The sequence below is a fragment of the Oncorhynchus kisutch genome, linkage group LG22, assembly GCF_002021735.2.
Source record: "Oncorhynchus kisutch isolate 150728-3 linkage group LG22, Okis_V2, whole genome shotgun sequence".
In the NCBI taxonomy this organism is placed as follows: Eukaryota; Metazoa; Chordata; class Actinopteri; order Salmoniformes; family Salmonidae; genus Oncorhynchus; species Oncorhynchus kisutch.
The window spans coordinates 30,703,437-30,728,404 of record NC_034195.2 but is presented as its reverse complement, the minus strand read 5'-3'; the positions used below and the strand labels follow the sequence as shown (position 1 = coordinate 30,728,404).

At 44.8% G+C, this 24,968-nt stretch overlaps 3 protein-coding genes across 6 annotated transcripts; 2 read left to right on the top strand and 1 right to left on the bottom strand.

The window, feature by feature from the left end:
* Positions 1–1,469: 1,469 nt before the first annotated feature.
* LOC116356360 (cryptochrome-1-like) lies at positions 1,470–3,401 on the top strand. 3 transcript variants are annotated; one of them, XR_004204878.1, is made up of 4 exons: positions 1,470–1,940; positions 2,012–2,224; positions 2,376–2,458; positions 2,711–3,401. XR_004204878.1 is itself a non-coding variant. In XM_031801999.1 (4 exons), the coding sequence occupies exons 2-4, from the start codon at positions 2,107–2,109 to the stop codon at positions 2,912–2,914; spliced, it is 363 nt and encodes a 120-aa protein (XP_031657859.1). In that variant the 5' UTR covers positions 1,475–1,940; positions 2,012–2,106; the 3' UTR covers positions 2,915–3,401. The 3 variants fall into 3 exon arrangements, 2 of the variants coding, with proteins under 2 accessions (XP_031657859.1, XP_031657860.1); XM_031801999.1 differs by having other exon boundaries at positions 1,475–1,940; positions 2,418–2,458; XM_031802000.1 differs by lacking the exon at positions 1,470–1,940 and having other exon boundaries at positions 1,947–2,224; positions 2,418–2,458.
* Positions 3,402–3,528: 127 nt separating this feature from the next.
* LOC109867396 (glycine cleavage system H protein, mitochondrial-like) lies at positions 3,529–8,359 on the bottom strand. The gene is made up of 5 exons (XM_020456540.2): positions 8,126–8,359; positions 7,833–7,912; positions 7,215–7,278; positions 5,348–5,479; positions 3,529–4,503 (listed from the first exon to the last, which is right to left on the bottom strand). The coding sequence occupies exons 1-5, from the start codon at positions 8,328–8,330 to the stop codon at positions 4,406–4,408; spliced, it is 579 nt and encodes a 192-aa protein (XP_020312129.2). The 5' UTR covers positions 8,331–8,359; the 3' UTR covers positions 3,529–4,405.
* Positions 8,360–8,947: 588 nt separating this feature from the next.
* On the top strand, positions 8,948–23,833 carry LOC109867667 (inosine-5'-monophosphate dehydrogenase 1a-like). Of its 2 annotated transcripts, XM_031802115.1 has the most exons (16): positions 8,950–10,263; positions 14,563–14,661; positions 15,458–15,506; positions 16,192–16,293; positions 16,532–16,606; positions 16,797–17,003; positions 17,146–17,233; positions 17,330–17,529; positions 17,629–17,719; positions 17,880–17,975; positions 18,116–18,259; positions 18,395–18,539; positions 18,678–18,821; positions 18,930–19,013; positions 19,536–19,552; positions 19,780–23,833. In XM_031802115.1, exons 1-16 carry the CDS (start codon positions 10,016–10,018, stop codon positions 19,878–19,880), a joined length of 1,890 nt encoding a protein of 629 aa, XP_031657975.1. In that variant the 5' UTR covers positions 8,950–10,015; the 3' UTR covers positions 19,881–23,833. The 2 variants fall into 2 exon arrangements, with proteins under 2 accessions (XP_031657976.1, XP_031657975.1); XM_031802116.1 differs by lacking the exons at positions 19,536–19,552; positions 19,780–23,833 and adding an exon at positions 19,243–19,488 and having other exon boundaries at positions 8,948–10,263.
* Positions 23,834–24,968: the final 1,135 nt, after the last annotated feature.

Genomic DNA, 24,968 nt, shown 5'->3' with positions numbered 1-24,968 from the left:
ATGAGCGGAGAAAATGACTCATGGCTGTCATATTTTGGACTTGTGTGCTCTCTACTGGTCAAAATGTTGCATTGCATCACATCAGATTACAAAATAGTTTTGGACTGTGTTTGTTTACCCTCCTGTTGTGTTCATTTCATGTTAATTAATTCTGTGTTCCTGGTTCAAAATGACCACCCCATTATAGCTGATTATAAATCCACAATAATACATATATTATCACCTAATGTTGTGTTATATTTTTATATCAACTTAAGTTTTTGTGAACATTACAGGCCTCATTGACCTGAGCTCATACAACTAGTTTGTGAGTAACAAAAGCATAATGTATGGATTATTTTGACTATAACAAATACTCAGAGGAAACATATTGTGCTATTTATCACAGACTACGTTTTGTCAAAGTTTAACAAGGACTCTCTCCTCCTCACCAGTGTCATGATCAAAGATATGATCAAGAGCCTCACATACAGTATACTGTTTGGTCATTGTGCTGCCACAGAATGAATTGTGAGCAAGGCCTCAAAAAAGCTTTATATACCAGAGCTGAGAGAAAAGTTCTATATATTATTGAAACAATGTTACGATTGTTTGTGAGAATGCCAAAAGGTGTGGTTCCTGTGGGGGAAAGATTCTATTGGGAAAAGGTTCCCGTGGGGGTTGCGATGGAAACCAAGAAGGGGAATGAGGTGTGTGTGTGTGTGTGTGTGTGTGTGTGCTCAAACACACATTTATACACTAATTGTAGTCTCACCCATTCATTTCTAATGACCAAAAGTTAAATAAAGCAACCTACATTTTATGAAAATCATCCAAATGTATTTTGTGTGTTCAGATGCCCTGTGTGGACAAAGTCATGGAACCTTATGACAATCAGATTAAATAAACTACATTTTTTTCCAGAGAGAAAACTTGTAAATCTGTCCAATTAGACCGGAACACAGCAGGAGGGTTAACTAGAGATCAGCTGTTGAGTCAATAATTTATGTTTCACTAGATAGCACAGTCACAAAGTCGAAATGGTCTATATCATAAAAATTTATTAAAACAAAAATAGCTTTTAGATCATAATTTAAGGCTAGACATAAGGTTAGTAGTGTGGTTAAGTTTATGTTTAAAATCCAATTTTAAGAAAATAAATGCAGAAATAGGCGGGGTTTACGTCTTTGTGGCTGTGGTAACTAGTGACGAGCCAGCCTACTCGCTTCTCTCCTACTATTACCAGAATTGATAACTGAAAAACGTATGAAAAATTTAAAGAAATTTACATTTAAATATGTCTTTTCATGGATGATTATGACTCATTCTAGATATACACTTTGGATATTTAAAATATTATGGCAGTGACAGTTACAGTATTTTTTCCGCTGTGGTACGTGAAAGGGGCACGCTGCCGACCCCCCAAGTTCATATGAAAACTGTCCTGGAGGGACCTGGCCTACTGGCAGCCAACACTGTTCCCTGACCTTCCTTGGGAACCACTGAGACAAGGTAAGGGCAGGGTTAACACTGATCCTCTTCCTGGTTTGTATCCAATGAAAGCAGAACACTTACTAGCTTCCTGGTTTCTGTCCAAACAGGCCCTTCGGTGGAGTAGTGAGCAGGACCATCTGAAGGCACGGCAGAGAGGCAGGACAGGTTGGGGTGGGCAACTCCAGTCCTAGTGGGCCTGATTGGTCACACTTTTTCTGCATCCCTAGCAAACACAGCTGATTAATCAAATTGCAGTCTAAACTGAAGCTCATGATTAGGTGATTATTGGAGTCAGGCGTGTTATTTGGGGCTGGGGAAAAACTGTGACACCAATCAGGCCCTTGATGACTGGAACTGCCCACCCCTGCGTATAGTAGACAGCTGTGGCTGACTGAATGGATGAACAACTATCTTTCCTCATAGTTTACCTCCATCTACCATGGCAGGATGGATACTGCTGGTTCCAGGTGAACACACACACCAGAATATAGAGCTGTAGAGCTTTGTCTGTTTAATTCACATTTTACTGTGTGTGTAGGACACCCTGGTAGATGCTGACATGGCCAAAAATGCCGTGATGTGGCAGAATGGAGGCATGTGTGGTCTGGACCACTGGAACTTTGTCATGCATCCATGACCTGTGACCCTAACGGAAGTTACGCCAGGACGTGGTGCCCTGAGCTGGCTGCTGTGCCTGATGACTTCATACACAAACCCTGTAAGTGTCCAGCCTCCATGCTGTGCCGCACCGGTAAGTTAGTAGTTACCATAGTTACCCTTATCTTACCAAATTTATCCTAACCTCATTGTAATAACCTGAACCTAACCTTACTGTAGTTACCATAACCCTACCATAGCCTTGCTCCTAAGTTAACTCAACTCTCATGTGTTTCTCTGTATAGAATTGTGAGTGTTACACTTCCCTTATTGCTCTACACTGACAGATCTGGAGGAAAGGAGCCTCTCTCTCCAGGACATGAAGTTGGTGAGGAGGCATTTTGGGGAGTACGTGAACCTGGTCCCCCCCCGGTCTCGAAGGCCCTGGGTGTGCATCAACTCACTGCTTCTATTGTATTGTGTCACATGACTGGTCCTCAGTACTATTTTTCCTGTATGATTTCTTTCCTTTCCTAAATGTTTTTTTAATGCCTTTAGCCATTTTATAATTGTGTATTTTATGTACAAATGTCACACTGGGAATTTAGCTAAATTGAGTTAGTGACAACTTCTCTCTCAGGGATTCGTGGTCAACACAGATAGGCAGTTCCTCCTGCCTGTCATCACCCGCATGGAGTTCAAACACCAATCAGACGATCCAGACCCGGATGCTGCCTCTAACCCCCATGTGAGTCGAGACCATAGCCTTCATGAACCAGACAGACTTCATGACCAGCGTGATGAAAGAGGGGAGGGAGAGACAGGAGAGACCAGAGAAAGATAGAGGGACTGGCACACCCCCATATGGCCCAGGGAAGGGTTAGGAGGACCCCTGCTGCTAAGGCCAGGTTATCCTCTGTGCCTGGGGCAGTGGCTACGTTTCACAGATGACCAAGAGGGCAGGGGTTAAAGATCAGCCTACACTGATAGAACTGTTGCAAAACTAGGTACCACATCATGGGTTAGAGTTTAAGGGTACACCTAGCCAGTTGTACAACTGAATGCATTCAACTGCAATGTAAAACAAACTCCTCTGAATCAGAGGTGTGGGGGGGCTGCCTTAATCAACATCCATGTCATCGGTGCGGGAACAGTGTGGTTAGTCTGTGTAACAAGGAAAAACTGCTGTTTAAATTAATTGGTTTACATTTTAGTCCTTTACCAGTCATAATTCAGTAACGCAGGCTGAATCAACTGCAAGCACTGCTACTAGGTGTCATTGTGTTAAAGTGCAATATTTGTACTAAGGAATTCAAGCAAATATAAACATGAATGAAAAATACAATCTTTAAGTGCCGTCTTTCCAAACTAGTATCAGAAGCTACACAGACATCTCAGTAAAAGTACTCAGGGGGGATGAAGTGGACAGGACTTGCACTCAGTAAACACACAAGGAAGTGCAAGTCAAGAGTTTTATTTTTATGTAATCTTCAGTGCCTGGGCATACAGACGTACAACAACATACAGTAGAAACCAGCCTGCTCCAGATCCAAAGTGCTTTATTATTAGCCCTTCCCCCTCCCCTACCAGATGGACTGATCCAGACAGCTGATAGTCCTCAGAATTGCACTGTTTTTCCCAGTAGTGTTCAGTCTTGATGCTGCATTCATAACCAAGTGGGAAGGTGGTATTTACCACACACAACTGGGAAAATCCACTTAAACACCCCTACAAGTCATAATTACTAGTGGGAAACTCATCTATCATCCAATTTCTCAATTAGTTAAAAGCATGTGAATACATCCAACTGGTATAATTAACAACTTCTCACTTAATTATGAATGCAGCAAAAGTTCCTCATCCCCTGTGCTTGGGGAAGGCTTTGAGTGGAAGACTGAGGATTAATCTTCAAGTATTTTCCTCAATTATTTTGTGTCCTTAGCTCCTCAAAACATAATGAAACCCTCTAATGTTTTAAGGAGGTGGAGAAAGGACACAAGGAATCAAGGATAAGACTTGAGATTCAGCCAGAGAATGCATCAGGACTCGTACAGTATCACTACATCAGCCATGTACAGTACGTCATGCCACATGTGTAAGACATTTGCTCCCAACATCCCCATTAGGTCATAGTCATTACCAGTACACTAAAGACTTAACATTCAGACCACAATAACACTGGCAAGTCAACATGGATGAGCTCTGCTGCTTCTCTGGCATTTCTGGTGGTTTCCCGGTGTAGTGTCACATCTGACTCCCGGCACAACTGGTGCACTTCCTCTCTAGTAGGGATTGCTAGGCAGGTGAGGGGGTGATGAGGGTTGTGTCTTGGATGCTAGTCTTCTATGGATCTGATGTATCTCTCATAAGCCTTCTCATCCATCAGAGCATCCAGCTCCTTAGGGTTAGCAATGGTCATCTTCATCAGCCATCCTGTCCCAGCAAGGATTAGAAGTCAGAGGTGAGCCTAGTCACAGGCCTTGTTTGAATATTATTTCTAAAATAATCACTGATATGTGTTTGTGTGCATGTCAAGAATGTGTTTAGACTAGTGCAGGCATATACAGTGAGCTCAAAGTATAGGGACGGTGACAATTTTGTTTTGGCTCTGTACTCCAGCAATTTGGATTTGAAATTATACAACTACTATGAGGTTAAACTACAGACTGTCAGCTTTAATTTGAAGGTATTTTCATCCATATTGGTAGATCGTTAACCTTTTGTACAGTCCCCCCCCCCCCCCCAAGTATTGGGACAAATTCACCTATGTGTATTAAAGTAGTCCAAAGTATTTGGTCCCATATTCACAACACGCAATGATTACATCAAGCTTGTGACTCTACAAATTTGTTGGATGCATTTGTTGTTTGTTTTGGTTGCGTTTCAGATTATTTTGTGCCCAATAGAAATGAATGGTAAATAAGTCATTTTGGAGTGACTTTTATTGTTAATAAGAATATATGTTTCTAAAGACTTCTACATTAATGTGGATGCTACCATGATTACGGATAATCCTGAATGAATTGTGAAAGCTACAGAAGCACACATCTCTTGTATATTTGTGCGTCTAACAAATGCTGTCATTTCTAAATGGTTTTCCCGATATGGATGAAAATACCCTCAAATTAAAACGGACAGTCTGCACTCTAACCTCAGTCATTGTATCACTTCAAATCCAAAGTTATGGAGTACAGAGCCAAAACAGCAAAAAAAGTGTCACTGTCCGGATACTTTTGGAGCTCGATGTATGTCTGCGGGCGGGTGTGTGTGTGCTCACCGTCTTTGTAGCAGGACTTGTTGACGAGGCCGGGGTTGTCTGCCAGGAGTGTGTTGACCTCTGTTACTTCCCCGGTTAGAGGAGAGTACAGTTCACTGGCTGCCTTAACACTCTCCAATGCTCCAAATTCATCTAAAAAGAGGACAGCGATAGGCCAGGTCATGAGCTCCCGCTCTCTGGTCTGTTCAACGCTGGTCCCACCAATCTGATTCCACGCTTCAAGATTGCCTCGATCACGTGGACTGGGATATGTTCCGCATTGCGTCAAACAACAACATTGACGAATACGCTGATTCGGTGAGCAAGTTCATTAGCAAGTGCATTGGCGATGTCGTACCCACAGCAACTGTTAAAACATTCCCACACCAGAAACCGTGGATTGAAGGCATCATTCGCGCGAACCACCACTTTTAACCAGAGCAAGGTGACCGGAAAAATGACCGAATACAAACAGTGTAGCTATTCCCTCCGCAAAGCAATCAAACAAGCTAAGCGTCAGTATAAAGACAAAGTAGAGTCGCAATTCAACGGCTCAGACACAAGAGGTATGTGGCAGGGTCTACAGTCAATCACAGGTTACAAAAAGAAAACCAGCCCCGTCGCAGACCAGGATGTCTTGCTCCCAGACAGACTAAACTTCTTTGCTCGCTTTGAGGACAATACAGTACCACTGACACGGCCCGCTACCAAATCCTGCGGACTCTCCTTCACTACAGCCGACATGAGTAAAACATTTAAACGTGTTAACCCTCGCAGGGCTGCAGGCCCAGACGGCATCCCCAGCCTCAGAGCATGCGCAGACCAGCTGGCTGGTGTGTTTACAGGCATATTCAATCAATCCTTATCCCAGTCTGCTGTTCCCACATGCTTCAAGAGGGCCACCATTGTTCCGGTTCCCAAGAAAGCTAAGGTAAACTGAGCTAAACGACTAGTGCCCCGCCCCGTAGCACTCACTTCCGTCATCATGAAGTGCTTTGAGAGACTAGTCAAGGACCATATCACCTCCACCCTACCTGACACCCTAGACCCACTCCAATATGCTCATCGCCCCAATAGGTCCACAGACGACGCAATCGCAACCACACTGCACATGGCCCTAACCCATCTGGACAAGAGGAATACCTATGTGAGAATGCTATAGCTCAGCATTTAACACCATAGTACCCTCAACTCGTCATCAAGCTCGAGACCCTGGGTCTCGACCCCGCCCTGTGCAACTGAATTTCCTGACGGGCCGCCCCCAGGTGGTGAGGGTAGGTAACAACATCTCCACCCCACTGATCCTCAACACTGGGGCCCCACAAGGGTGCGTTCTGAGCCCTCTCCTGTACTCCCTGTTCACCCACGACTGCGTGGCCATGCACGCCTCCAACCCAATCATCAAGTTTGCAGACGACACTACAGTGGTAGGCTTGATTACCAACAACGACGAGACGGCCTACAGGGAGGAGGTGAGGGCCCTCGGAGTGTGGTGTCATGAAAATAACCTCACACTCAACGTTAACAAAACAAAGGAGATGATTGTGGACTTCAGGAAACAGCAGACGGAGCACCCCCCTATCCACATCGACGGGACAGTAGTGGAGAGGGTAGACAGTTTTAAGTTCCTCGGCGTACACATCACGGACTAACTGAATTGTACTCTATACCACCAACTGCATCTTGCCTATGCTGTTCTGTACCATCACTCATTCATATATCTTTATGTACATATTATTCACCCCTTTACACTTGTGTGTGTATAAGGTAGCTGTTGTGAAATTGTTAGGCTAGATTACTCGTTGGTTATTACTGTATTGTCGGAACTAGAAGCACAAGCATTTCGCTACACTCGCATTAACATCTGCTCATTTGATTTGATGCTTACCAGTCTGTGCCAGCTGTGTGCCAACCTCTGGTAGTCCACAGTACACCACATCTCCTAGAGCCTCCTGCAGGACACATTTAGATTTGACCAATTAAATGAGACGTGTCAGTCCCAACAACACTGATGATTCATGATGTGTTGGAAGCACCAACATATACTAACAGTGGGTTGGTAAGAAGACCACAGGTCCCAATGGGGCTCTTAAAGAGATTGTCCGGTACTTGTGTATACTTTTTAGCCAGTAGTTCTGAAATTAGCACTCACAAGCCAAAAGAGGTCCACGAAATTTGCATACTAGGTCACGTATGTGCAACACATCATTGCTTCCTCTCTCTGCTGTGTCCACCCTGCAAACTCCTTGGATATCGCTGAGAAGGCCTTTTGTTAGTTGTCACTCAAAAGCTGAAGAAGCTCATTGGCTACACTCTAATTGCTAGGGTATGTAGTGAAAATGGCATGGCACAGATTCAAGAAAAGTCACTTTCATGGCTAATTTTGCATGTATGAACTATACATTGACACATCCAGCCCAAAGCAGGTTTAAATAATTTATTTGTCACTCAGGTACCGAAACATGTCTTTAAGAAATAGTGATAGCATGCCTCGAGAACAACCCACCTGAGCAAATTTGCTGATGCCAACCGTCCCTACCTCCCCCTCTACTCGTATCCATTCGTGTTTGTCTGTGAATTTAAGAGCTGTGGAATTCAGGCGAAAATTGCAATTAGTTCGAGTAGCTACACATAAGTCGACAAACCTAAAAACAGTTATTCGTCTACTTCTAATCTACACGCTTAGCTAACTAGCTACGTTATGTCCGTGCTATGCAAAACAAGAACGTCCTTGTTATGAACTAGCTAACGTTAGCGTGTTAGCTAGCCACCTGTGTTGCGAGGTCCACAACCAAGTACCTGATGAGAGTCGGGTGGTAGTGAACAGAGTCCGTAGTACATATGCCCTGGATACCAGCCGAGAGGGAGTTAGCTGTGCCGAACTGTAGAGAAAGGGCATGGCAGAGGTAAAGTTGGAAGACAAGCAACGTAGCATTACACACGTAGCCATTTTCGTCGCGTCTTTACAACTGCAGTGGCTGTCACGTTTATTAGACGTCATCATCACGGATGCCACTTGGGGCGAGTCCAGCAGGGCACAAAGTGGTGGAAGTTCGGATACAAATATACTTGTGGCGTTCCATTGTGTTATGTAAGGAAATGCATGTTTGTATTACATGTAGAATACAGATCGGCCTACATCCATAGAGTAAAATAAGACTACTTTTTTTTTCAATATGGTCAATGGGATTAGAGGGGAGAGGCTACTGGAGAAAGAAAGAGAATGGGAGAGAAAGAGACTGTAAGTGAGTATTAAATAGGCTTTGCTGGTCCAATCCCTCAGCAACTGTCACAAGCACTAATCATCTGCAGATGATGTTCCTGAAAATGCCCCTAGCAACCCAGTCACTCTCCCCTCAGTCAATGGTTTCAGCAGAGCACAGAGTTACATTTAGGTAACCTGCCTACAAAATACAGTCTGAGACTGATAACACACACCCCTCACCATGGAGATACTGGGAAAGTGTGTTTTACAGCTCTCCACTCCCAACCCTTCCCTCCACCCCTTCTCTCTCACTGAACTCTCACTCCCTATCTCATCTCTCCCTCCAGCCAGTTGCCCCTCCTGCTTTAATTCCTCCAATCCTCTTTGTAGGACTGACGTCTACAACTGTCACAAACAGAGCTAAGCCAGGAGAGGAGGAAAAATAGGCTGGTAGTCTCAGGAACAAACTGCTCTCACATTTCCACTAGCTCAGCTTCCAAAGCTCTCCAGGCCTTAGGGGGGCTGATCTACCCTCCTAGCTCCCTCTCCCCTTTGGGACTCACCACCCTGCCTGACCGGAGGACATCCAGGGGACACTCACTCAGCCTCACCCAGGACCTAGGATTTCAGCTCACTGCAACTGTATCCTCCTCAGAGGACTCCTGAGCCTGCAGCGTGACCCACCCTCCCTACTTCTGTCTAACGAAGAGAGAGGTAGTTCTCCATCTTTCTGTACATCAGTCTCAGGACCACCAGAGCTCCCACTTTTAGGCCTTATCTCCCATAGACTGTCTCTGCAGAGAGACAGGAGAACACCCCAAAGACAGAGACAGGAGGATTTAGAGGAGTGCTATTTAATTGACACAGTTGTGAGACAGTGTGTCTGTGTTTTTCTGATAACGACTGTGGCAGTGAATAGACACAGGCCACTCATGTAAGCAGTGTGTTAGAGAAAGAACACACTCTGGGGAAGTCTGTTCTAGTGGCGTTGGGTGTGCAGGTGTCCGTAATATGCCAGGTGTGTGTGAATGAGGCATTGTAATTGTAAGGCATTTGATGTGCATGTGAGACTTGATAGAGGCCTCAAGTGTGTCAGAGGCATTGGTTGTGTATGTGTGTGAGAGGTAAGTCAGGTTGTGTGTATGAGTGTGTGTGTGTGTGTGTGTGTGAAAGGGGTCAGTCAGGTGTGTGTGTGTGAAAGGAGTCAGTCAGGTCTGTGTGTGTGTGTGTGTGTGTGTGTGTGTGTGTGTGTGTGTGAAAGGAGTCAGTCAGGTCTGTGTGTGTAAGGAGTCAGTCAGGTCTGTGTGTGTGTGTGAAAGGAGTCAGTCAGGTCTGTGTATGTGTGTGAAAGGAGTCAGTCAGGTCTGTGTGTGTGTGTGTGAAAGGAGTCAGTCAGGTCTGTGTGTGTGTGTGTGAAAGGGGTCAGTCAGGTCTGTGTGTGAGAGACGACGACCGTGGAGGCCTTAGCCCTGGATTTCTCAGAGATGGAGGGTCAAGGCTACGACCAGTTTGGTGAGCTTGAGCAAGACACCTACCAGATCGACTACCGTCGTATAGTTGGTGACACTGAGCCTGCCATGCCGCGCCTCTCGCCCCGTGAAGGGGAACACACACACCCCAACTCCAACCCTCGTGGAGCCTACACGCACACCAACCCTCACGGCCACGGGCACGAGACGGCCGCGCAGAGATACAATGCCACACGCATCCAAGCCGGATACGAACCTGAAAGGTGAGCCAGACACACACTCGCACACACACAGGTAACAAACAAAACTAGTCCGCCTATACCATTCATCATCATCTAAACTCCAATTGCTCTAACCATCAGTCAACAACTAGGCCCTAGCTCGGTCCCAGGTGCCAGACCCCACTGGCCTAGTGAATTACTGGCTTTCATCTACATTAATGAACTACCAAACATCCATCTGCCAGTCAAGGTGTTGTCATTGACGTTGTCAGTGAGCTTTATAAATCCCAGTTATCTGCTATCAGGAGACAGTGACGTAACTAAAGCCTCTTACCTGCTGCTTGACCGTCACACAGAGTGAAAGACTTTCCGTTGACAGGGTTATAGAGTCTGTAGGTTCATCAACATTTCCAGATTACAGAGCCAAGCTATTTATCTAATTGAAAGGTAAACAACCACACTGAAGGTAAATTAGTGTTGTTTTGATGTTATCCCCTATCCATTCATATCATTAGGGGCTGTAGAAAGACAACTACGTACAGTACAGTCGTGGCCAAAAGTTTTGAGAATGACACAAATATACATTTTCACAAAGTCTGCTGCCTCAGTTTGTGTGATGGCAATTTGCATATACCCAGAATGTTATGAAGAGTGATCAGATGAATTGCAATTAATTGCATGCAAATTAATTGCCATGCAAATGAACTGAATCCCCCCAAAACATTTCCACTGCATTTCAGCCCTGCCACAAAAGGACCAGCTGACATCATGTCAGTGATTCTCTTGTTAGAGTGAGTGTTGACGAGGACAAGGCTGGAGATCACTCTGTCATGCTGATTGAGTTCGAATAACAGACTGGAAGCTTCAAAAGGAGGGTGGTGCTTGGAATTATTGTTCTTCCTCTGTCAACCATGGTTACCTGCAAGGAAACACGTGCCGTCGTCATTACTTTACACAAAAGGGGCTTCACAGGCAAGGATATTGCTGCCAGTAAGATTGCACCTAAATCAACCATTTATCTGATCATCAAGAACTTCAAGGAGAGCGGATCAATTGCTGTGAAGAAGGCTTCAGGGCGCCCAAGAAAGTCCAGCAAGCGCCAGGACCGTCTCCTAAAGTTGATTCCGCTGCGGGATCGGGGCACGACCAGTAGAGAGCTTGCTCAGGAATGGCAGCAGGCAGGTGTGAGTGCATCTGCACGCACAGTGAGGTGAAGACTTTTGGAGGATCGCCTGGTGTCAAGAAGGGCAGCAAAGAAGCCACTTCTCTCCAGGAAAAACACCAGGGACAGACTGATATTATGCAAAAGGAACAGGGATTGGACTGCTGAGGACTTGGGTAAAGTAATTTCTCTGATTAATCCCCTTTCTGATTGTAGAGGAGGAGTACCATAAAAATTATGGTGCCCAAGAACACAGTGACCTCCATCATTCTTAAATGGAAGAAGTTTGGAACCACCAAGACTCTTTATAGCTGGTCGCTCAGAAAAACTGAGCAATCAGGTAGAGAGGGGCCTTAATCAGGGAGGTGACCAAGAACCCGATGGTCACTCTGACATGGCTCCAGAGGTCCTCTGTGGAGATGGGAGAACCTTCCAGAAGCTCAACCCTCTCTGCAGCACTCCACCAATGAGGACTTTATAGTAGAGTGGCCAGATGGAAGCCACTCCTCAGTAAAAGGCACATGACAGCCCGCTTGTAGTTTGCCAAAAGGCACCTAAAGGACTCTCAGACCATGAGAAACAAGGTTCTCTGGTCTGATGAAACCAAGATTGAACTCTTTGGTCTGAATGCCAAATGTCACATCTGAAGGAAGCCTGGCACCATCCCTACAGTGAAACATGGTGGTGGCAGCATCATGCTGTGGTGATGTTTTTCAAATCAAAGTTTATTTGTCACTTGCGCTGAATACAATAGGTGTAGACCTTACAGTGAAATTCTTACTTACAGACTTTAACCAATAGTGCGAAAAAAAGGTGTGTGTGTGTAGGTAAGTGAAGAAAAAGAACAACAGTACAAAGACATTAGAAAATAACAGTAGCAAGGCTATATACAGACACCGGTTAGTCAGGCTTATTGAGGTAGTATGTACATGTGGGTATGGTTAAAGTGACTATGCATATATGATGAACAGAGAGTAGCAGTAGCGTAAAAGGAGGGGTTGACGGGTGGTGGGACACAATGCAGATAGCCCGGTTAGCCAATGTGCGGGAGCACTGGTTGTTCGGGCCAATTGAGGTAGTATGTACATGAATGCATAGTTAAAGTGACTATGCATATATGATAATCAGAGAGGAGCAGCAGTGTAAAATAGGGTTTGCGGGGCGGGGCCCACAATGCATATAGTCCAGGTAACCAAACTTAATGAAGGTGTTGGAGTCGTGCCTGGCCATGCAGTCGTGGGTGAACAGGGAGTACAGGAGGAGACTGAGCATGCACCCATGGGGAGCATGCACCCATGGGGAGCTCCAGTGTTGAGGATCAGCATGGCAGATGTGTTGCTACCTACCCTCACCACCTGGGGGTGGCCCGTCAGGAAGTCCAGGATCCAGTTGCAGAGGGAGGTGTCAGTTGCAGACTGGCAGACTAGTCAGTATCGAGGGAAAGATGAAAGGAGCAAAGTGGTGAAAAACCTGCTCAGGACCTCTGACTGGGGCGAAGGTTTACCTTCCAACAGGACAACGACACAAAGCACACAGCTAAGACAACGCAGGAGTGGCTTCTGGACAAGTCTCTGAATGTCCTTGAGTAGCCCAGCCAGAGCCCGGACTTGATCCCGATCAAACATCTGGAGAGACTTGAAAATAGTTGTGCAGCGGCAATCCTCATCCAAACTTACAGAGCTTGAGTGGATCTGCAGAGAAGAATAGGAGAAACTCCCCAAATACAGGTGTGCCAAACTTGTAGAGAAGAAGACCCAATTGTAATTGCTGCCAAAGGTGCTTCAACAAAGTGCTGAGTAAATACTTATTTAAATGTGATTTCATTAAAAAAAAGGGCAATCATTTCGGCAGGGTAGCCTAGTGGTTAGAGCGTTGGACTAGTAACCGAAAGGTTACAAGTTCGAATCCCCGAGCCAAAATATGGAAAAAGTCAAGGTGTCTGAATACTTCCCGAATTCACTGTGTGTGATATATAAGCTCAGCAAAAGAAGAAACGTCCCTTTTTCAGGACCCTGTCTTTCAAAGATAATTCGTAAAAATACAAATAACTTAACAGATCTTCATTGTAAAGGGTTTAAACACTGTTTCCCATGCTTGTTCAATGAACCATAAATAATGAATAAATAATGAATGAACATGCACCTGTGAAACGATCGTTAAGACACTAACAGCTTACAGACGGTAGGCAATTAAGGTCACAGTTAAGAAAACTTAGGACACTAAAGAGGCCTTTCTACTGACTCTACTGAAAAACACCAAAAGAAAGATGCCCAGGGTCCCTGCTCATCTGCGTGAATGTGCCTTAGGCATGCTGCAAGGAGGCATGAGGACTGCAGATGTGACCAGGGCAATAAATGGCAATGTCCGTACTGTGAGACGCATAAGACAGCGCTACAGGGAGACAGGACGGACAGCTGATCATCCTCACAGTGGCACCGAGGCCTGTACTCTGGAGAAAAATCGATTTGGAGGTGGAGGGTCCGTCATGGTCTGGGGCGGTGTGTCACAGCATCTTCGGTCTGAGCTTGTTGTCATTGCAGGCAATCTCAACGCTGTGCGTTTATATGGAAGACATCCTTCTCCCTCATGTGGTATCCTTCCTACAGGCTCATCCTGACATGACCCTCCAGCATGACAATGCCACCAGCCATACTGCTCGTTCTGTACGTGATTTCCTGCAAGACAGGAATGTCAGTGTTCTGCCATGGCCAGAGAAGAGCCCGGATCTCAATCCCATTGAGCATGTCTGGGACCTGTTGGATCAGAGGGTGAGGGCTAGGGCCATTACCCCCAGAAATGTCCGCGAACTTGCAGGTTCCTTGGTGGAAGAGTGGGGTAACATCTCACAGCAAGAACTGGCAAATCTGATGCAGTCCATGAGGAGGAGATGCACTGCAGTACTTAATGCAGCTGGTGGCCACACCAGATACTGACTATTACTTTTGATTTTGACCCCCCCTCCTTTGTTCAGGGACACATTATTCCATTTCTGTTAGTCACATGTCTGTGGAACTTGTTCAGTTTATATGTCAGTTGTTGAATCTTATGTTCATACAAATATTTACACATGTTAAGCTGAAAATAAACGCAGTTGACAGTGAGAGGACGTTTCTTTTTTTGCTGAGTTTATATATACACACATGTACTGTATATATACTGCGTGTGTGTGTGTGTTCCAGCATGGCCGACTACCTGATCAGTGGAGGGACAGGGTACGTGCCTGAAGATGGACTGACGGCTCAGCAGCTCTTCTCTATCGGGGATGGACTCACATACAAGTAAGATTTTTTTTAATACATTCCATACCAATTGAAAGTGTATGACAGAGAGTGACTCAGCCTGGTCTCATAGATCAGCATAGTAAACATACAGTACATCCGGGACACTCAAATTAGTATGATATGTAGTAGGCCTAGTTCTGATACTAGTAGACATGTGCTCCTCCACCTAAATTTGAAACATTTCATAGATGGCTGAATATGTATAGATATGGCTGGTGTATTATCTTAATGACCACACTAATGTATCATAGATATAACAAATCCTCTCTCAGCAGAGACCCACTTCGACCTTTCGTTCAGTAAGACCTTATATGTGTTAGTGTGATACTGACAGAGTAAAAACATTCATTGACTGCTGTAATGATATGGTGAGACCAGACCAGTAGAATAATCATCATTATGCAGCCTTACATAAGAGGAATATTTTATTTTCAAATTAGAATGAGTATATTAGGCTTGTGTTATCAGTCCTAATGGAGATTTATACAGAGAGAACATCATATCCTCACATAGTACAGTGGGAGGATTAGGAAAAGGCTCTATTTCCAGTCTGTGTGAGTGTGTGTGATATGCAAAGTGGTTGAGGGTGTAGGGATGTGACTCTGTGCTGGGCAGGGGTCAAGGGACTGGTGCTGGGACGCAAGGCGTGCGAAGTGTTCACACAACAGTTCCCTCACTGTTTGGCAGAATGATGTGTATCCACCTTTCAGGACAACGTGATATGTCAGTATTCGTAGACGGCACAATATTCTCTCTGTTATTTATTTTTGTTGTCCCTCTCCCCCCTCTACAGTGATTTCCTGATTCTGCCTGGTTTCATAGACTTTATTTCTGATGAAGTGGTGAGTATCCAGTGTGTCTGCTTAACCTTTTATTTGCTAATTAACAACAGAAGCTACAGTATCATAGCCATGCTACTGCTTTAGTCAACTCCATTGCTGTTTTCTGGCATATGATGTCGTACCCATACATACACAGCCCAGTATAGCCCTGTGTGTGTGTGCAGCCACTCCTCTCATGTAGTCCTCTCTGCCTCCCTGAGGAGAACAGGAGGCTGCTTTATGTTCTTCTCTGTTGAATAACGTGTGTACACACACACACACACACACACACACACACACACACACACACGCACTCTCGGCTGTTACATAGCCAGCCAGAGCACTTCACTCCACAACAACACTGAGAATAGCAACACCAGTCCCTCATGGCTGAGAGTCAGAGTCATGCCCGGGGCAATTGCTTTAGTAGGCTACAGGTGCTGGTGTTTTTAGCTTATTTGTTCTCTACTGGCAGAAGGGTATGTCTCCTGTTGTACATGACTGTACATACAGGACTGAGCAGGGACAGCTGACGTCCATGCTGCCACCTAATGGCAATGAGGAGGTGTTGCATGTTCAGATTGGTCTTTCCTTCCAGTCACAGGTATTTGGTGACAGGGTGTCATTATTTATGTAGTTAAGTTTTTCTTCTCAGATCACTGTAATGTGATAATTATCTATTTCCTCCTCTACTTCCTGTTTCTAGGACCTGACCTCAGCTCTGACCAGGAAGATCACCCTGAAGACTCCTATCATCTCATCTCCCATGGATACAGTCACTGAGTCCTCCATGGCCATTGCTATGGCTGTGAGTATAGAGCCACTCCTCATCTCCTCAGCCAGCCAACAGCAATAAGACAAGACCACAAATATGTTATAAAACTTAATTTACTAGTGGTATTATCGATTGTGGTAATGAGTTTTTATCTATTTCCATAAATACAAATAAAATATGTCTTGTAATACATGGACTCTGGTTGACACATATTGAAGTCTGATTGGATTGTTCGGCAAACCCTGATTGGTCAGTGCTCTGTTTGTAATAGCTCATGGGCGGGATCGGGATCATGCACCATAATTGTACTCCAGAGTTCCAGGCCAACGAGGTCCGCTTGGTTAAGGTAAGATGGTGGCTAGCGGTGGGACAACATGATGATATACAGTATATTGATAGATCGTTACATCAACAGTATAAAGTCTCATGTCACAACGTCATTTGACAATGTAACAGTACATGAATACACTTAAACTTACAGTTTTAATAAATACAAATGTACATTCGCTGAATGATGTTTATTTATTTGTGGTCAGAAATTTGAGCAGGGTTTCATCACAGACCCCGTGGTGATGAGTCCTCGCCACACAGTGGGAGACGTATTCGAAGCCAAGGTCCGCCACGGCTTCTCTGGCATCCCTGTCACCGAGACGGGCAAGATGGGCAGCAAGCTGGTGGGCATCGTCACCTCCCGAGACATTGACTTCCTCTCAGAGAAAGACCATGACAGACCCCTGGAAGAGGTGTGTGGGGATGACATGTTTGTTTGTACACGTCCAATATTGACAATATACTATCAAAACACATGGTAAACTGGATGAGTCTATTTCTTGTATAATTGAATACTATTCCTGTGAGGTTTACATGAATGGCTGATTCTTGCAGGCTATGACAAAGAGGGAAGATTTAGTGGTTGCACCAGCTGGCGTCACACTGAAAGAGGCCAACGACATCCTGCAGCGCAGCAAGAAAGGTACTGTATGGTAGTGACACAACATTTCCTGTAGTGACACTTTAGAGAGGACATGGCAAAAGATCAATCTTTGTTTGGAACTTCTGTCTCTCTCAGGTAAACTGCCCATAGTGAATGACAGTGATGAGCTAGTTGCCATAATCGCCAGGACAGACTTGAAGAAGAACCGAGACTACCCACTTGCCTCTAAAGACTCCAGGAAACAGCTGCTGTGTGGAGCGGCCATCGGAACCAGAGAGGAGGACAAATGCAGACTGGACCTGCTGATGCAGGCTGGGGTTGACGTGGTAGTGCTGGTGGGTCTGAGGAAGTTGAGTTGTTTATATTGTATTTTTGGTTACTTGTCTTATCGTTGGGTTCCGCTCCTCTCTAACCCCTGTCTGTTTACCATGTAGGACTCCTCCCAGGGGAACTCTGTCTATCAGATCAACATGATCAACTACATCAAACAGAAATACCCTGAACTACAGGTGGTGGGAGGAAACGGTGAGTCTCCTCTACCTTCTCTAGCAATGTCTCTTTCATTTTAATCTCACACATTTTCTTTCTTTCTTCCTTCCCCATTCTCAATTTACATTCTCTATGTGTATCTCTGTATCTCTGTCTCTCTCTCTGTGTGTGTGTGTGTGTGTGTGTGTGTGTGTAGTGGTGACTGCAGCCCAGGCTAAGAATCTGATCGATGCGGGTGTGGACGCTCTGAGAGTGGGGATGGGCTGCGGCTCCATCTGCATCACCCAGGAAGGTAACGAGAGACCGGGGAGGAACCGCAAATGAGGAGGGAGGAGAGTGTACAGTTTGTACAAATGTTTAGTTAAAAAGACAAACTATTTGTTGTCAAATTGCTGACATGTTGCTTTGTGTTATGTTTGTATTGTGTGCCAGTGATGGCGTGTGGGCGTCCCCAGGGCACATCAGTGTACAAGGTGGCAGAGTACGCCAGGCGCTTCGGTGTGCCCGTCATTGCAGACGGAGGCATCCAGACCGTTGGACATGTGGTAAAAGCTCTTGCTCTTGGGGCATCCACAGGTGTGTATTTGTGTGTGTGTGTGTTGAACCCACCGAGCATTATAATTAGCCTTTTCCCACAAACAGGAAAATGTACACCATACTATCGATGGTCTAACTTTCACCTCCTTCCACCTCTGACTTCTGTGCCTTCAGTTATGATGGGGTCATTGCTCGCAGCAACCACAGAGGCCCCGGGGGAGTATTTCTTCTCAGATGGCGTGCGGCTGAAGAAGTACCGCGGGATGGGCTCCCTGGACGCCATGGAGAAGAACAGCAGCAGCCAGAAACGCTACTTCAGGTAGAGAGAGAGACACAGTGCGTCTTGTGTATTTCCAGTAATAGGGCAAAGGCCAGAGGTGTGAGGAGGAGAAGGTGTGTGTGTGTGTTGTCTATTTGCAGTAATAGGGATATTGTGATTGTGCGTTTATCTCGACAGTGAGGGGGACAAGGTGAAGGTGGCTCAGGGTGTGTCAGGGTCGGTTCAGGATAAAGGTTCTATCCATAAGTTTGCCCCCTACCTCATCGCTGGCATACAACATGGCTGCCAAGACATCGGAGCCAAGAGCCTCTGCATACTGCGGTAAGTCTGAACAGATGTTAGATAGTGTTATTGTATTCCACTTTGATATGATCTGTGTCTCTCTGTTCCATTGTTGTGATATAATTGTATTGTTGTATGTTATTCCAGGTCCATGATGTACTCTGGGGAGCTGAAGTTTGAGAAGAGGACCATGTCAGCTCAGGTTGAGGGGGGAGTACACGGGCTCCACTCGTAAGTCTGCCCCTGCCTGGCTCTGGCATCGTTTACACATCCTGTCCTGTGGTATTCGTTGTAGATCCTGTGCTTACTCTCCTCTGTGATCGACTAACCTGTACTTTTGTGTCCCATATTCTGTGTCCGATGTCCTTTATCTTTATCTCTGGCCTGGGTGGTAGTGTGTGAGTGGGTGTGTTTGTTCTCACCAGAGGCGTCCATATCTCCTTTGCTATATGTTGTTTAGGAGTTGCTACTTAAACCGGGGATTGGCAGTTGTACCATACGAGGTCCATTGTGGGGGCAGGCTTTCTCTCCAGCCAAAGCAGTAACAGCAGATGCAAGTAATTCACTTTTGACTATGATTGGTTGATTTATTGTTTTCGATGTGTCACGGCTTTAGCTGGAGCAGAATCCTGCACCTACTCTGACCATTTGTGGATAGAATTTCCTACCCCTGAGCTAAACAGTAGCACTGAAGCAAGCAAAACATCACAATGTCTGTCTTCTCTCTTTCTCTGACTCATGCTCTCATCATAGATATTCTTTTGTGCCATGTAAGTACATTCTCCCTGTGCTCACAACTCTAACTCTTTTCCTACTGCAATTTTCTCTGTTGGTCCCTTTTTGTTTTCAGGAAGACCCAAAAATCAAGGTCATTACTTTTTTAAAAGCCCTACCAATTTCTTAAAACTCTCAATCTAGTTTATGTAGTGTAATATGAGTTTCAATTAAGCTTGACTTGTATTCCTGACAGTTGTCTCTGTGTGTTGTCTACCTGTAGTTATGAGAAGCGGCTATACTGAGGGAGGAGGGAGAGTGAGCTCACGAACAGCACCCAGTGTACCCTCACCAGCAGCCACCAGGCACAATGGATACATGTGACCTACCTACAACCACTACTCAACCTCCACCCATGTTACCACATCTGACCTACCTACAACCACTACTCAACCTCCACCCATGTTACCACATCTGACCTACCTACAACCACTACTCAACCTCCACCCAAGTTACCACATCTGACCTACCTACAACCACTACTCAACCTCCACCCATGTTACCACATCTGACCTACCTACAACCACTACTCAACCTCCACCCAAGTTACCACACCTGACCTACCTACAACCATTACTCAACCTCCACCCATGTTACCACATCTGACCTACCTACAACCACTACTCAACCTCCACCCAAGTTACCACATCTGACCTACCTACAACCATTACTCAACCTCCACCCATGTTACCACATCTGACCTACCTACAACCACTACTCAACCTCCACCCAAGTTACCACATCTGACCTAACCATAGCTACTACTCAGTTCAACCATTACTTTGGCTATACAAGGGAAGACCCCTGGACTCAACCCCTCTTGTCTACCTCTACCTACTCTTTCTCTGTGTTGTGTAAGATGCTTTTGAGAGATCAAAGAGTCACCTCTGACCTATGACTTAATTGATGTTATGACATAAACCACAGGGACTAGGGACTAAGCTTCAATGGTCAGATGTATTGGCTTAAGGCACAGAGCCATCGGGCTGTATAAATCAAATCAAATTGTATTAGTCACATGCGCCAAATACAACAGTAGACCTTACAGTGAAATGCTTACATGCGAGCCCCTAACCAACAGTACAGTTTCAAAAAGTACGGATAAGAGATAAAAGTAACAAGTGATTAAAGAGCAGCATTAAAAATAACATTATATACAGGGGGGTGTCGGTACAGAGTCAATGTGCGGGAGCACCGGTTAGTTGAGGTAGTATGTACATGTAGGTAGAGTTAATTAAAGTGACTATGCATAGATGACAACAGAGTGTGGAAGGGGGGGGGGGGGGGGTGGAATGCAAATAGTCTGGGTTGCCATTTGACTAGATGTTCAGGAGTCTTCTGGCTTGGGGGTAGAAGCTGTTTAGAAGCCTCTTGGACCTAGACTTGGCGCTCCGGTACTGCTTGCCGTGTGGTAGCAGAGAGGACAGTCTATGACTGGGGTGGCTGGAGTCTTTGATGATTTTTTTATATGTACGTAGCTAATGTAGAACTGTGACTACTGTGTCCTGGGAGAGACTGTTTGAACATAATAATCCTTGTTTGATGTACCCTTTAACTCTTTAAACTAGTTCTGGTTGATCATGGTCCTAGGTCTCAGATGTGTATGGAGCACAGTTGGCACCTTGATTGGGGAGGACGGCCTCTTGGTAATGGCTGGAGCGGAATGGTATCAAATACACCAAGCATGGTTTCCATGTGTTTGATTCCATTCGCTATGTTCCAGTCATTATTATGAGCAGTCCTACCCTCAGCAGCCTCCACTGGTTTGGAGGTACAGTAGTGTTTTTTACTGTATGGAATAGCCTAGAGGTCTGTCTGTGTGGCTCTACTGTAGAGAGGACCAAAACTAGGATAAGCTATAAGGTAAGCGCTAGCCTTAAATCAGGGATAACCACAGCGCCTTAAGACTGCACATGGAGGCTATACCAGTGTTGTAGTACTAGAGTCCGGGGGCCTCATTTTATCAAATATGTGGGTAAACCATGTGTGGGATCATTTCCATGCACAGTGTGAGATTTATCACTATGAACTTTGCTTGAGAGTGTGCATACATTTATGCACAGCCATAACAATGCATAGGCACAGTGCAAAGTGGCGGAATAAGGGAACTGCTTGTCAAGTATAGAATGGGGAAAATATTCTGTATGTTGAAAATGTGTGAAATTGTGTGTTGAGTAAAAATGTAATCATTCTTCGATTTAATTGTATTCCATTGTGAATCTTTATTTGTACAATTTTCTACATTGTAGAATAACAGTAAAGACATCAAAACTATGAAATAACACATATGGAATCATGTAGTAAGCAAAAAAGCGTTAAACAAATCAAAATATATTTTATATTCTTCAAAGTAGCCACCCTTTGCACTGATGACAGCTTTGCACACTCTTGGCATTCTCTCAACCAGCTTCATGAGGTAGTCACCTGGAATGAATTTCAATTAACGGGTGGGCCTTGTTAATTTGTGTAATTTCTTTCCTTAATGCGTTTGAGACAGTCTGTTGTGTTGTGACAAGGTAGGGGTGGTATACAGAAGATATCCCTATTTGGTAAAAGACCAAGTACATAGTAGGGCAAGAACAGCTAAAATAACAAAGGGAAACAGCCTTTCATTACTTTAAGACATGATGGTCTGTCAATACGGAAAATTGGGCAATCGCAAAAACCATCAAGCACTATGATGAAACTGGATTTCATGAGGACCGCCACAGGAAAGGAAGACCTCTGCTGCAGTTACCTCTGCAGAAGAGATAAGGACAAGTTCATTAGAGTTAACTGCAACTCAGATTGCAGCCCAAATCAATGCTTCACAGAGCTCAAGTAACAGACACATCTCAACATCAACTGTTCAGAGGAAACTGCGTGAATCAGGTCATCATGGTCAAATTGCTGCAAAGAAATCACTACTAAAGGACCCCAATATGAAGAAGAGACTTGCTTGGGCCAAGAAACACGAGCAATGCACATTAGCCCGGTGGAAATCTGTCCTTTGGTCTGATGAGTCCAAATGTGAGATGTTTGCTTCCAACCGCTGTGTCTTTGTGAGACACAGAGTAGGTGAACGGATGATCTCCAAGTGTGTGGTTCCCACCGTGAAGCATGGAGGAGGTGGTGTGGGTTGCTTTGCTGGTTACACCGATTTTTTTTTTTTTGACCAATATGGATACCACATTCTGCAATGATACGCCATCCCATCTGGTTTGGACTTAGTGGGACTATCATTTGTTTTTCAACAGGACAATGACCCAAACACACCTCCAGGCTGTGTAAAGGCTATTAGATCAAGGAGAGTGATGGAGTGATGCATCAGATGACCTGGCCTCCACAATCACCAACCTCAAACAAATTGAGATGGTTTGGGATGAGTTGGACAGCAGAGTGAAGGAAAAGCAGCCAACAAGTGCTCAGCATATGTGGGAACTCCTTCAAGACTATTGGAAAAGCATTCCTCATGATGCTGGTTGAGAGAATGCCAAGAGTGTGCAAAGCTGTCATCAGTGCAAAGGGTGGCGACTTTGGAGAATATAAATTGTTTTTGATTAGTTTTACATTTTGGGTTGCTTATGTGATTCCATATGTGTTATTTCATAGTTTTGATGTCTTCACTCTTATTGAACAATGTAGAAAATAGTCAAAATAAAGAAAAACCCTTGAATGAGTAGGTGTGTCCAAACTTTTGACTGGTACTGTATAATTGGACCATGTCAGAACATCTGTTTATGATAATAATTCATATAAAGTAGGCTACAGTCATTTGTTAAATTAGAGGTGCAGGTGAAATACTATAAAAGACAGATGGGAAATCAAACGAGAGTTAGCTGAGCTTGCTCTTTCGGCACACGCTGCATTTTGCAGAGAGTGCATTTTTAGAGATCGGTGGGACTTTTTTGCAGAAAGTACAGATTGGCTCATCAGATATCGTTTCCCAAAACCAATCTTATTCGATTTTTATTTAAGACCTGCTTTAGAAAGGCACTCACACATGCTATTCCGGTGCACATGCAAGTGCTATCCACCCTCTGGTTTTTGCCAACGGGAACTTTTCAAGGTGAGCTTGCCGATTGGCATCTCACAGCCCTTGATGAGCCTATGTTTTGGATGCAGTCATCAGCAAAACGATAAAATGTCCATACACCATCGCACAACAGGTTGAAGTCAATAGGGGTTTCTTTGCCATCAGCGTTCCCAAATATGAACGGAGTAATGGATGGCCCCCACATCGCCATAAAAGAACCATCCCAAAATGAGTTAAACTATGCAGCCTCAGCCAGCAGGTGAACAGAAAAGGCTTCCACTCATCTGCAGGTGATAGGTTAAGTGATGTGCAAAATAAGTTGTTGAATGTGGTGGCAAGGTGGCCATGTGGAAAGCACAACTCGTTCATTCTGCAGAACAGCAATGGCACAGTTGCTTGTGAAAGTATTCATCCCCCTTGGCATTTTTCCTATTGTGTTGCCTTACAACCTAGAATTAAAATATTTTTTTAGGGGTTGGTATCATTTGATTTACACAACATGCCTACCACTTTGAAGATGCAAAATATTTTTTCTTGTGAAACAAACAGAACTTGAGCATGCATAACTATTCCTCCCCCCCAAAGTCAATACTTTGTAGAACCACCTTTTGCCGCAATTACAGCTGCAAGTCTCTTGGGGTATGTCTCTATAAGCTTGGCACATCTGGCCACTGGTATTTTTGCCCATTCTTCAAGGCATAACTGCTCCAGCTCCTTCAAGTTGGATGGGTTCTGCTGGTGTACAGCAATCTTTTAAGTCATACTACAGATTCTCAATTGGATTGAGGTCTGGGCTTTGACTAGGCCATTCCAAGACATGTAAATGTTTCCCCTTAAACCATTCGAGTGTTACTTTAGTAGTATGCTTAGGGTCATTGTCCTGCTGGAAGGTGAACCTCTGTCCCAGTCTCAAATCTCTGGAAGACTGAAACAGGTTTGCCTCAAGCATTTCCCAGTATTTAGTGCCATCCATCATTCCTTCAATTCTGACCAGTTTCCCAGTCCCTGCCGATGAAAAACATCCCCACAGCATGATGCTGCCACCACCATGCTTCACTGTGGGGATGGTGTTCTTAGGGTAATGAGAGGTGTTGGGTTTGTGCCAGAAATAGCGTTTTCCTTCATGGCCAAAAAGCTCAATTTTAGTCTCATCTGTCCAGAGTACCTTCTTCCATATGTCTGGGGAGTTTCCCACATACCTTTTGGCGAACACCAAACGTGTTTGCTAGTTTTCTTTAAGCAATGGCTTTTTTTCTGGCTACTCTTCTGTAAAGCCCAGCTCTGTGGAGTGTACGGCTTAAAGTGGTCCTATGGACAGATACTCCAATCTCCACCGTGGAGCTTTGCAGCTCCTTCAGAGTTATCTTTGTCTCTTTGTTGCCTCTGATTAATGCCCT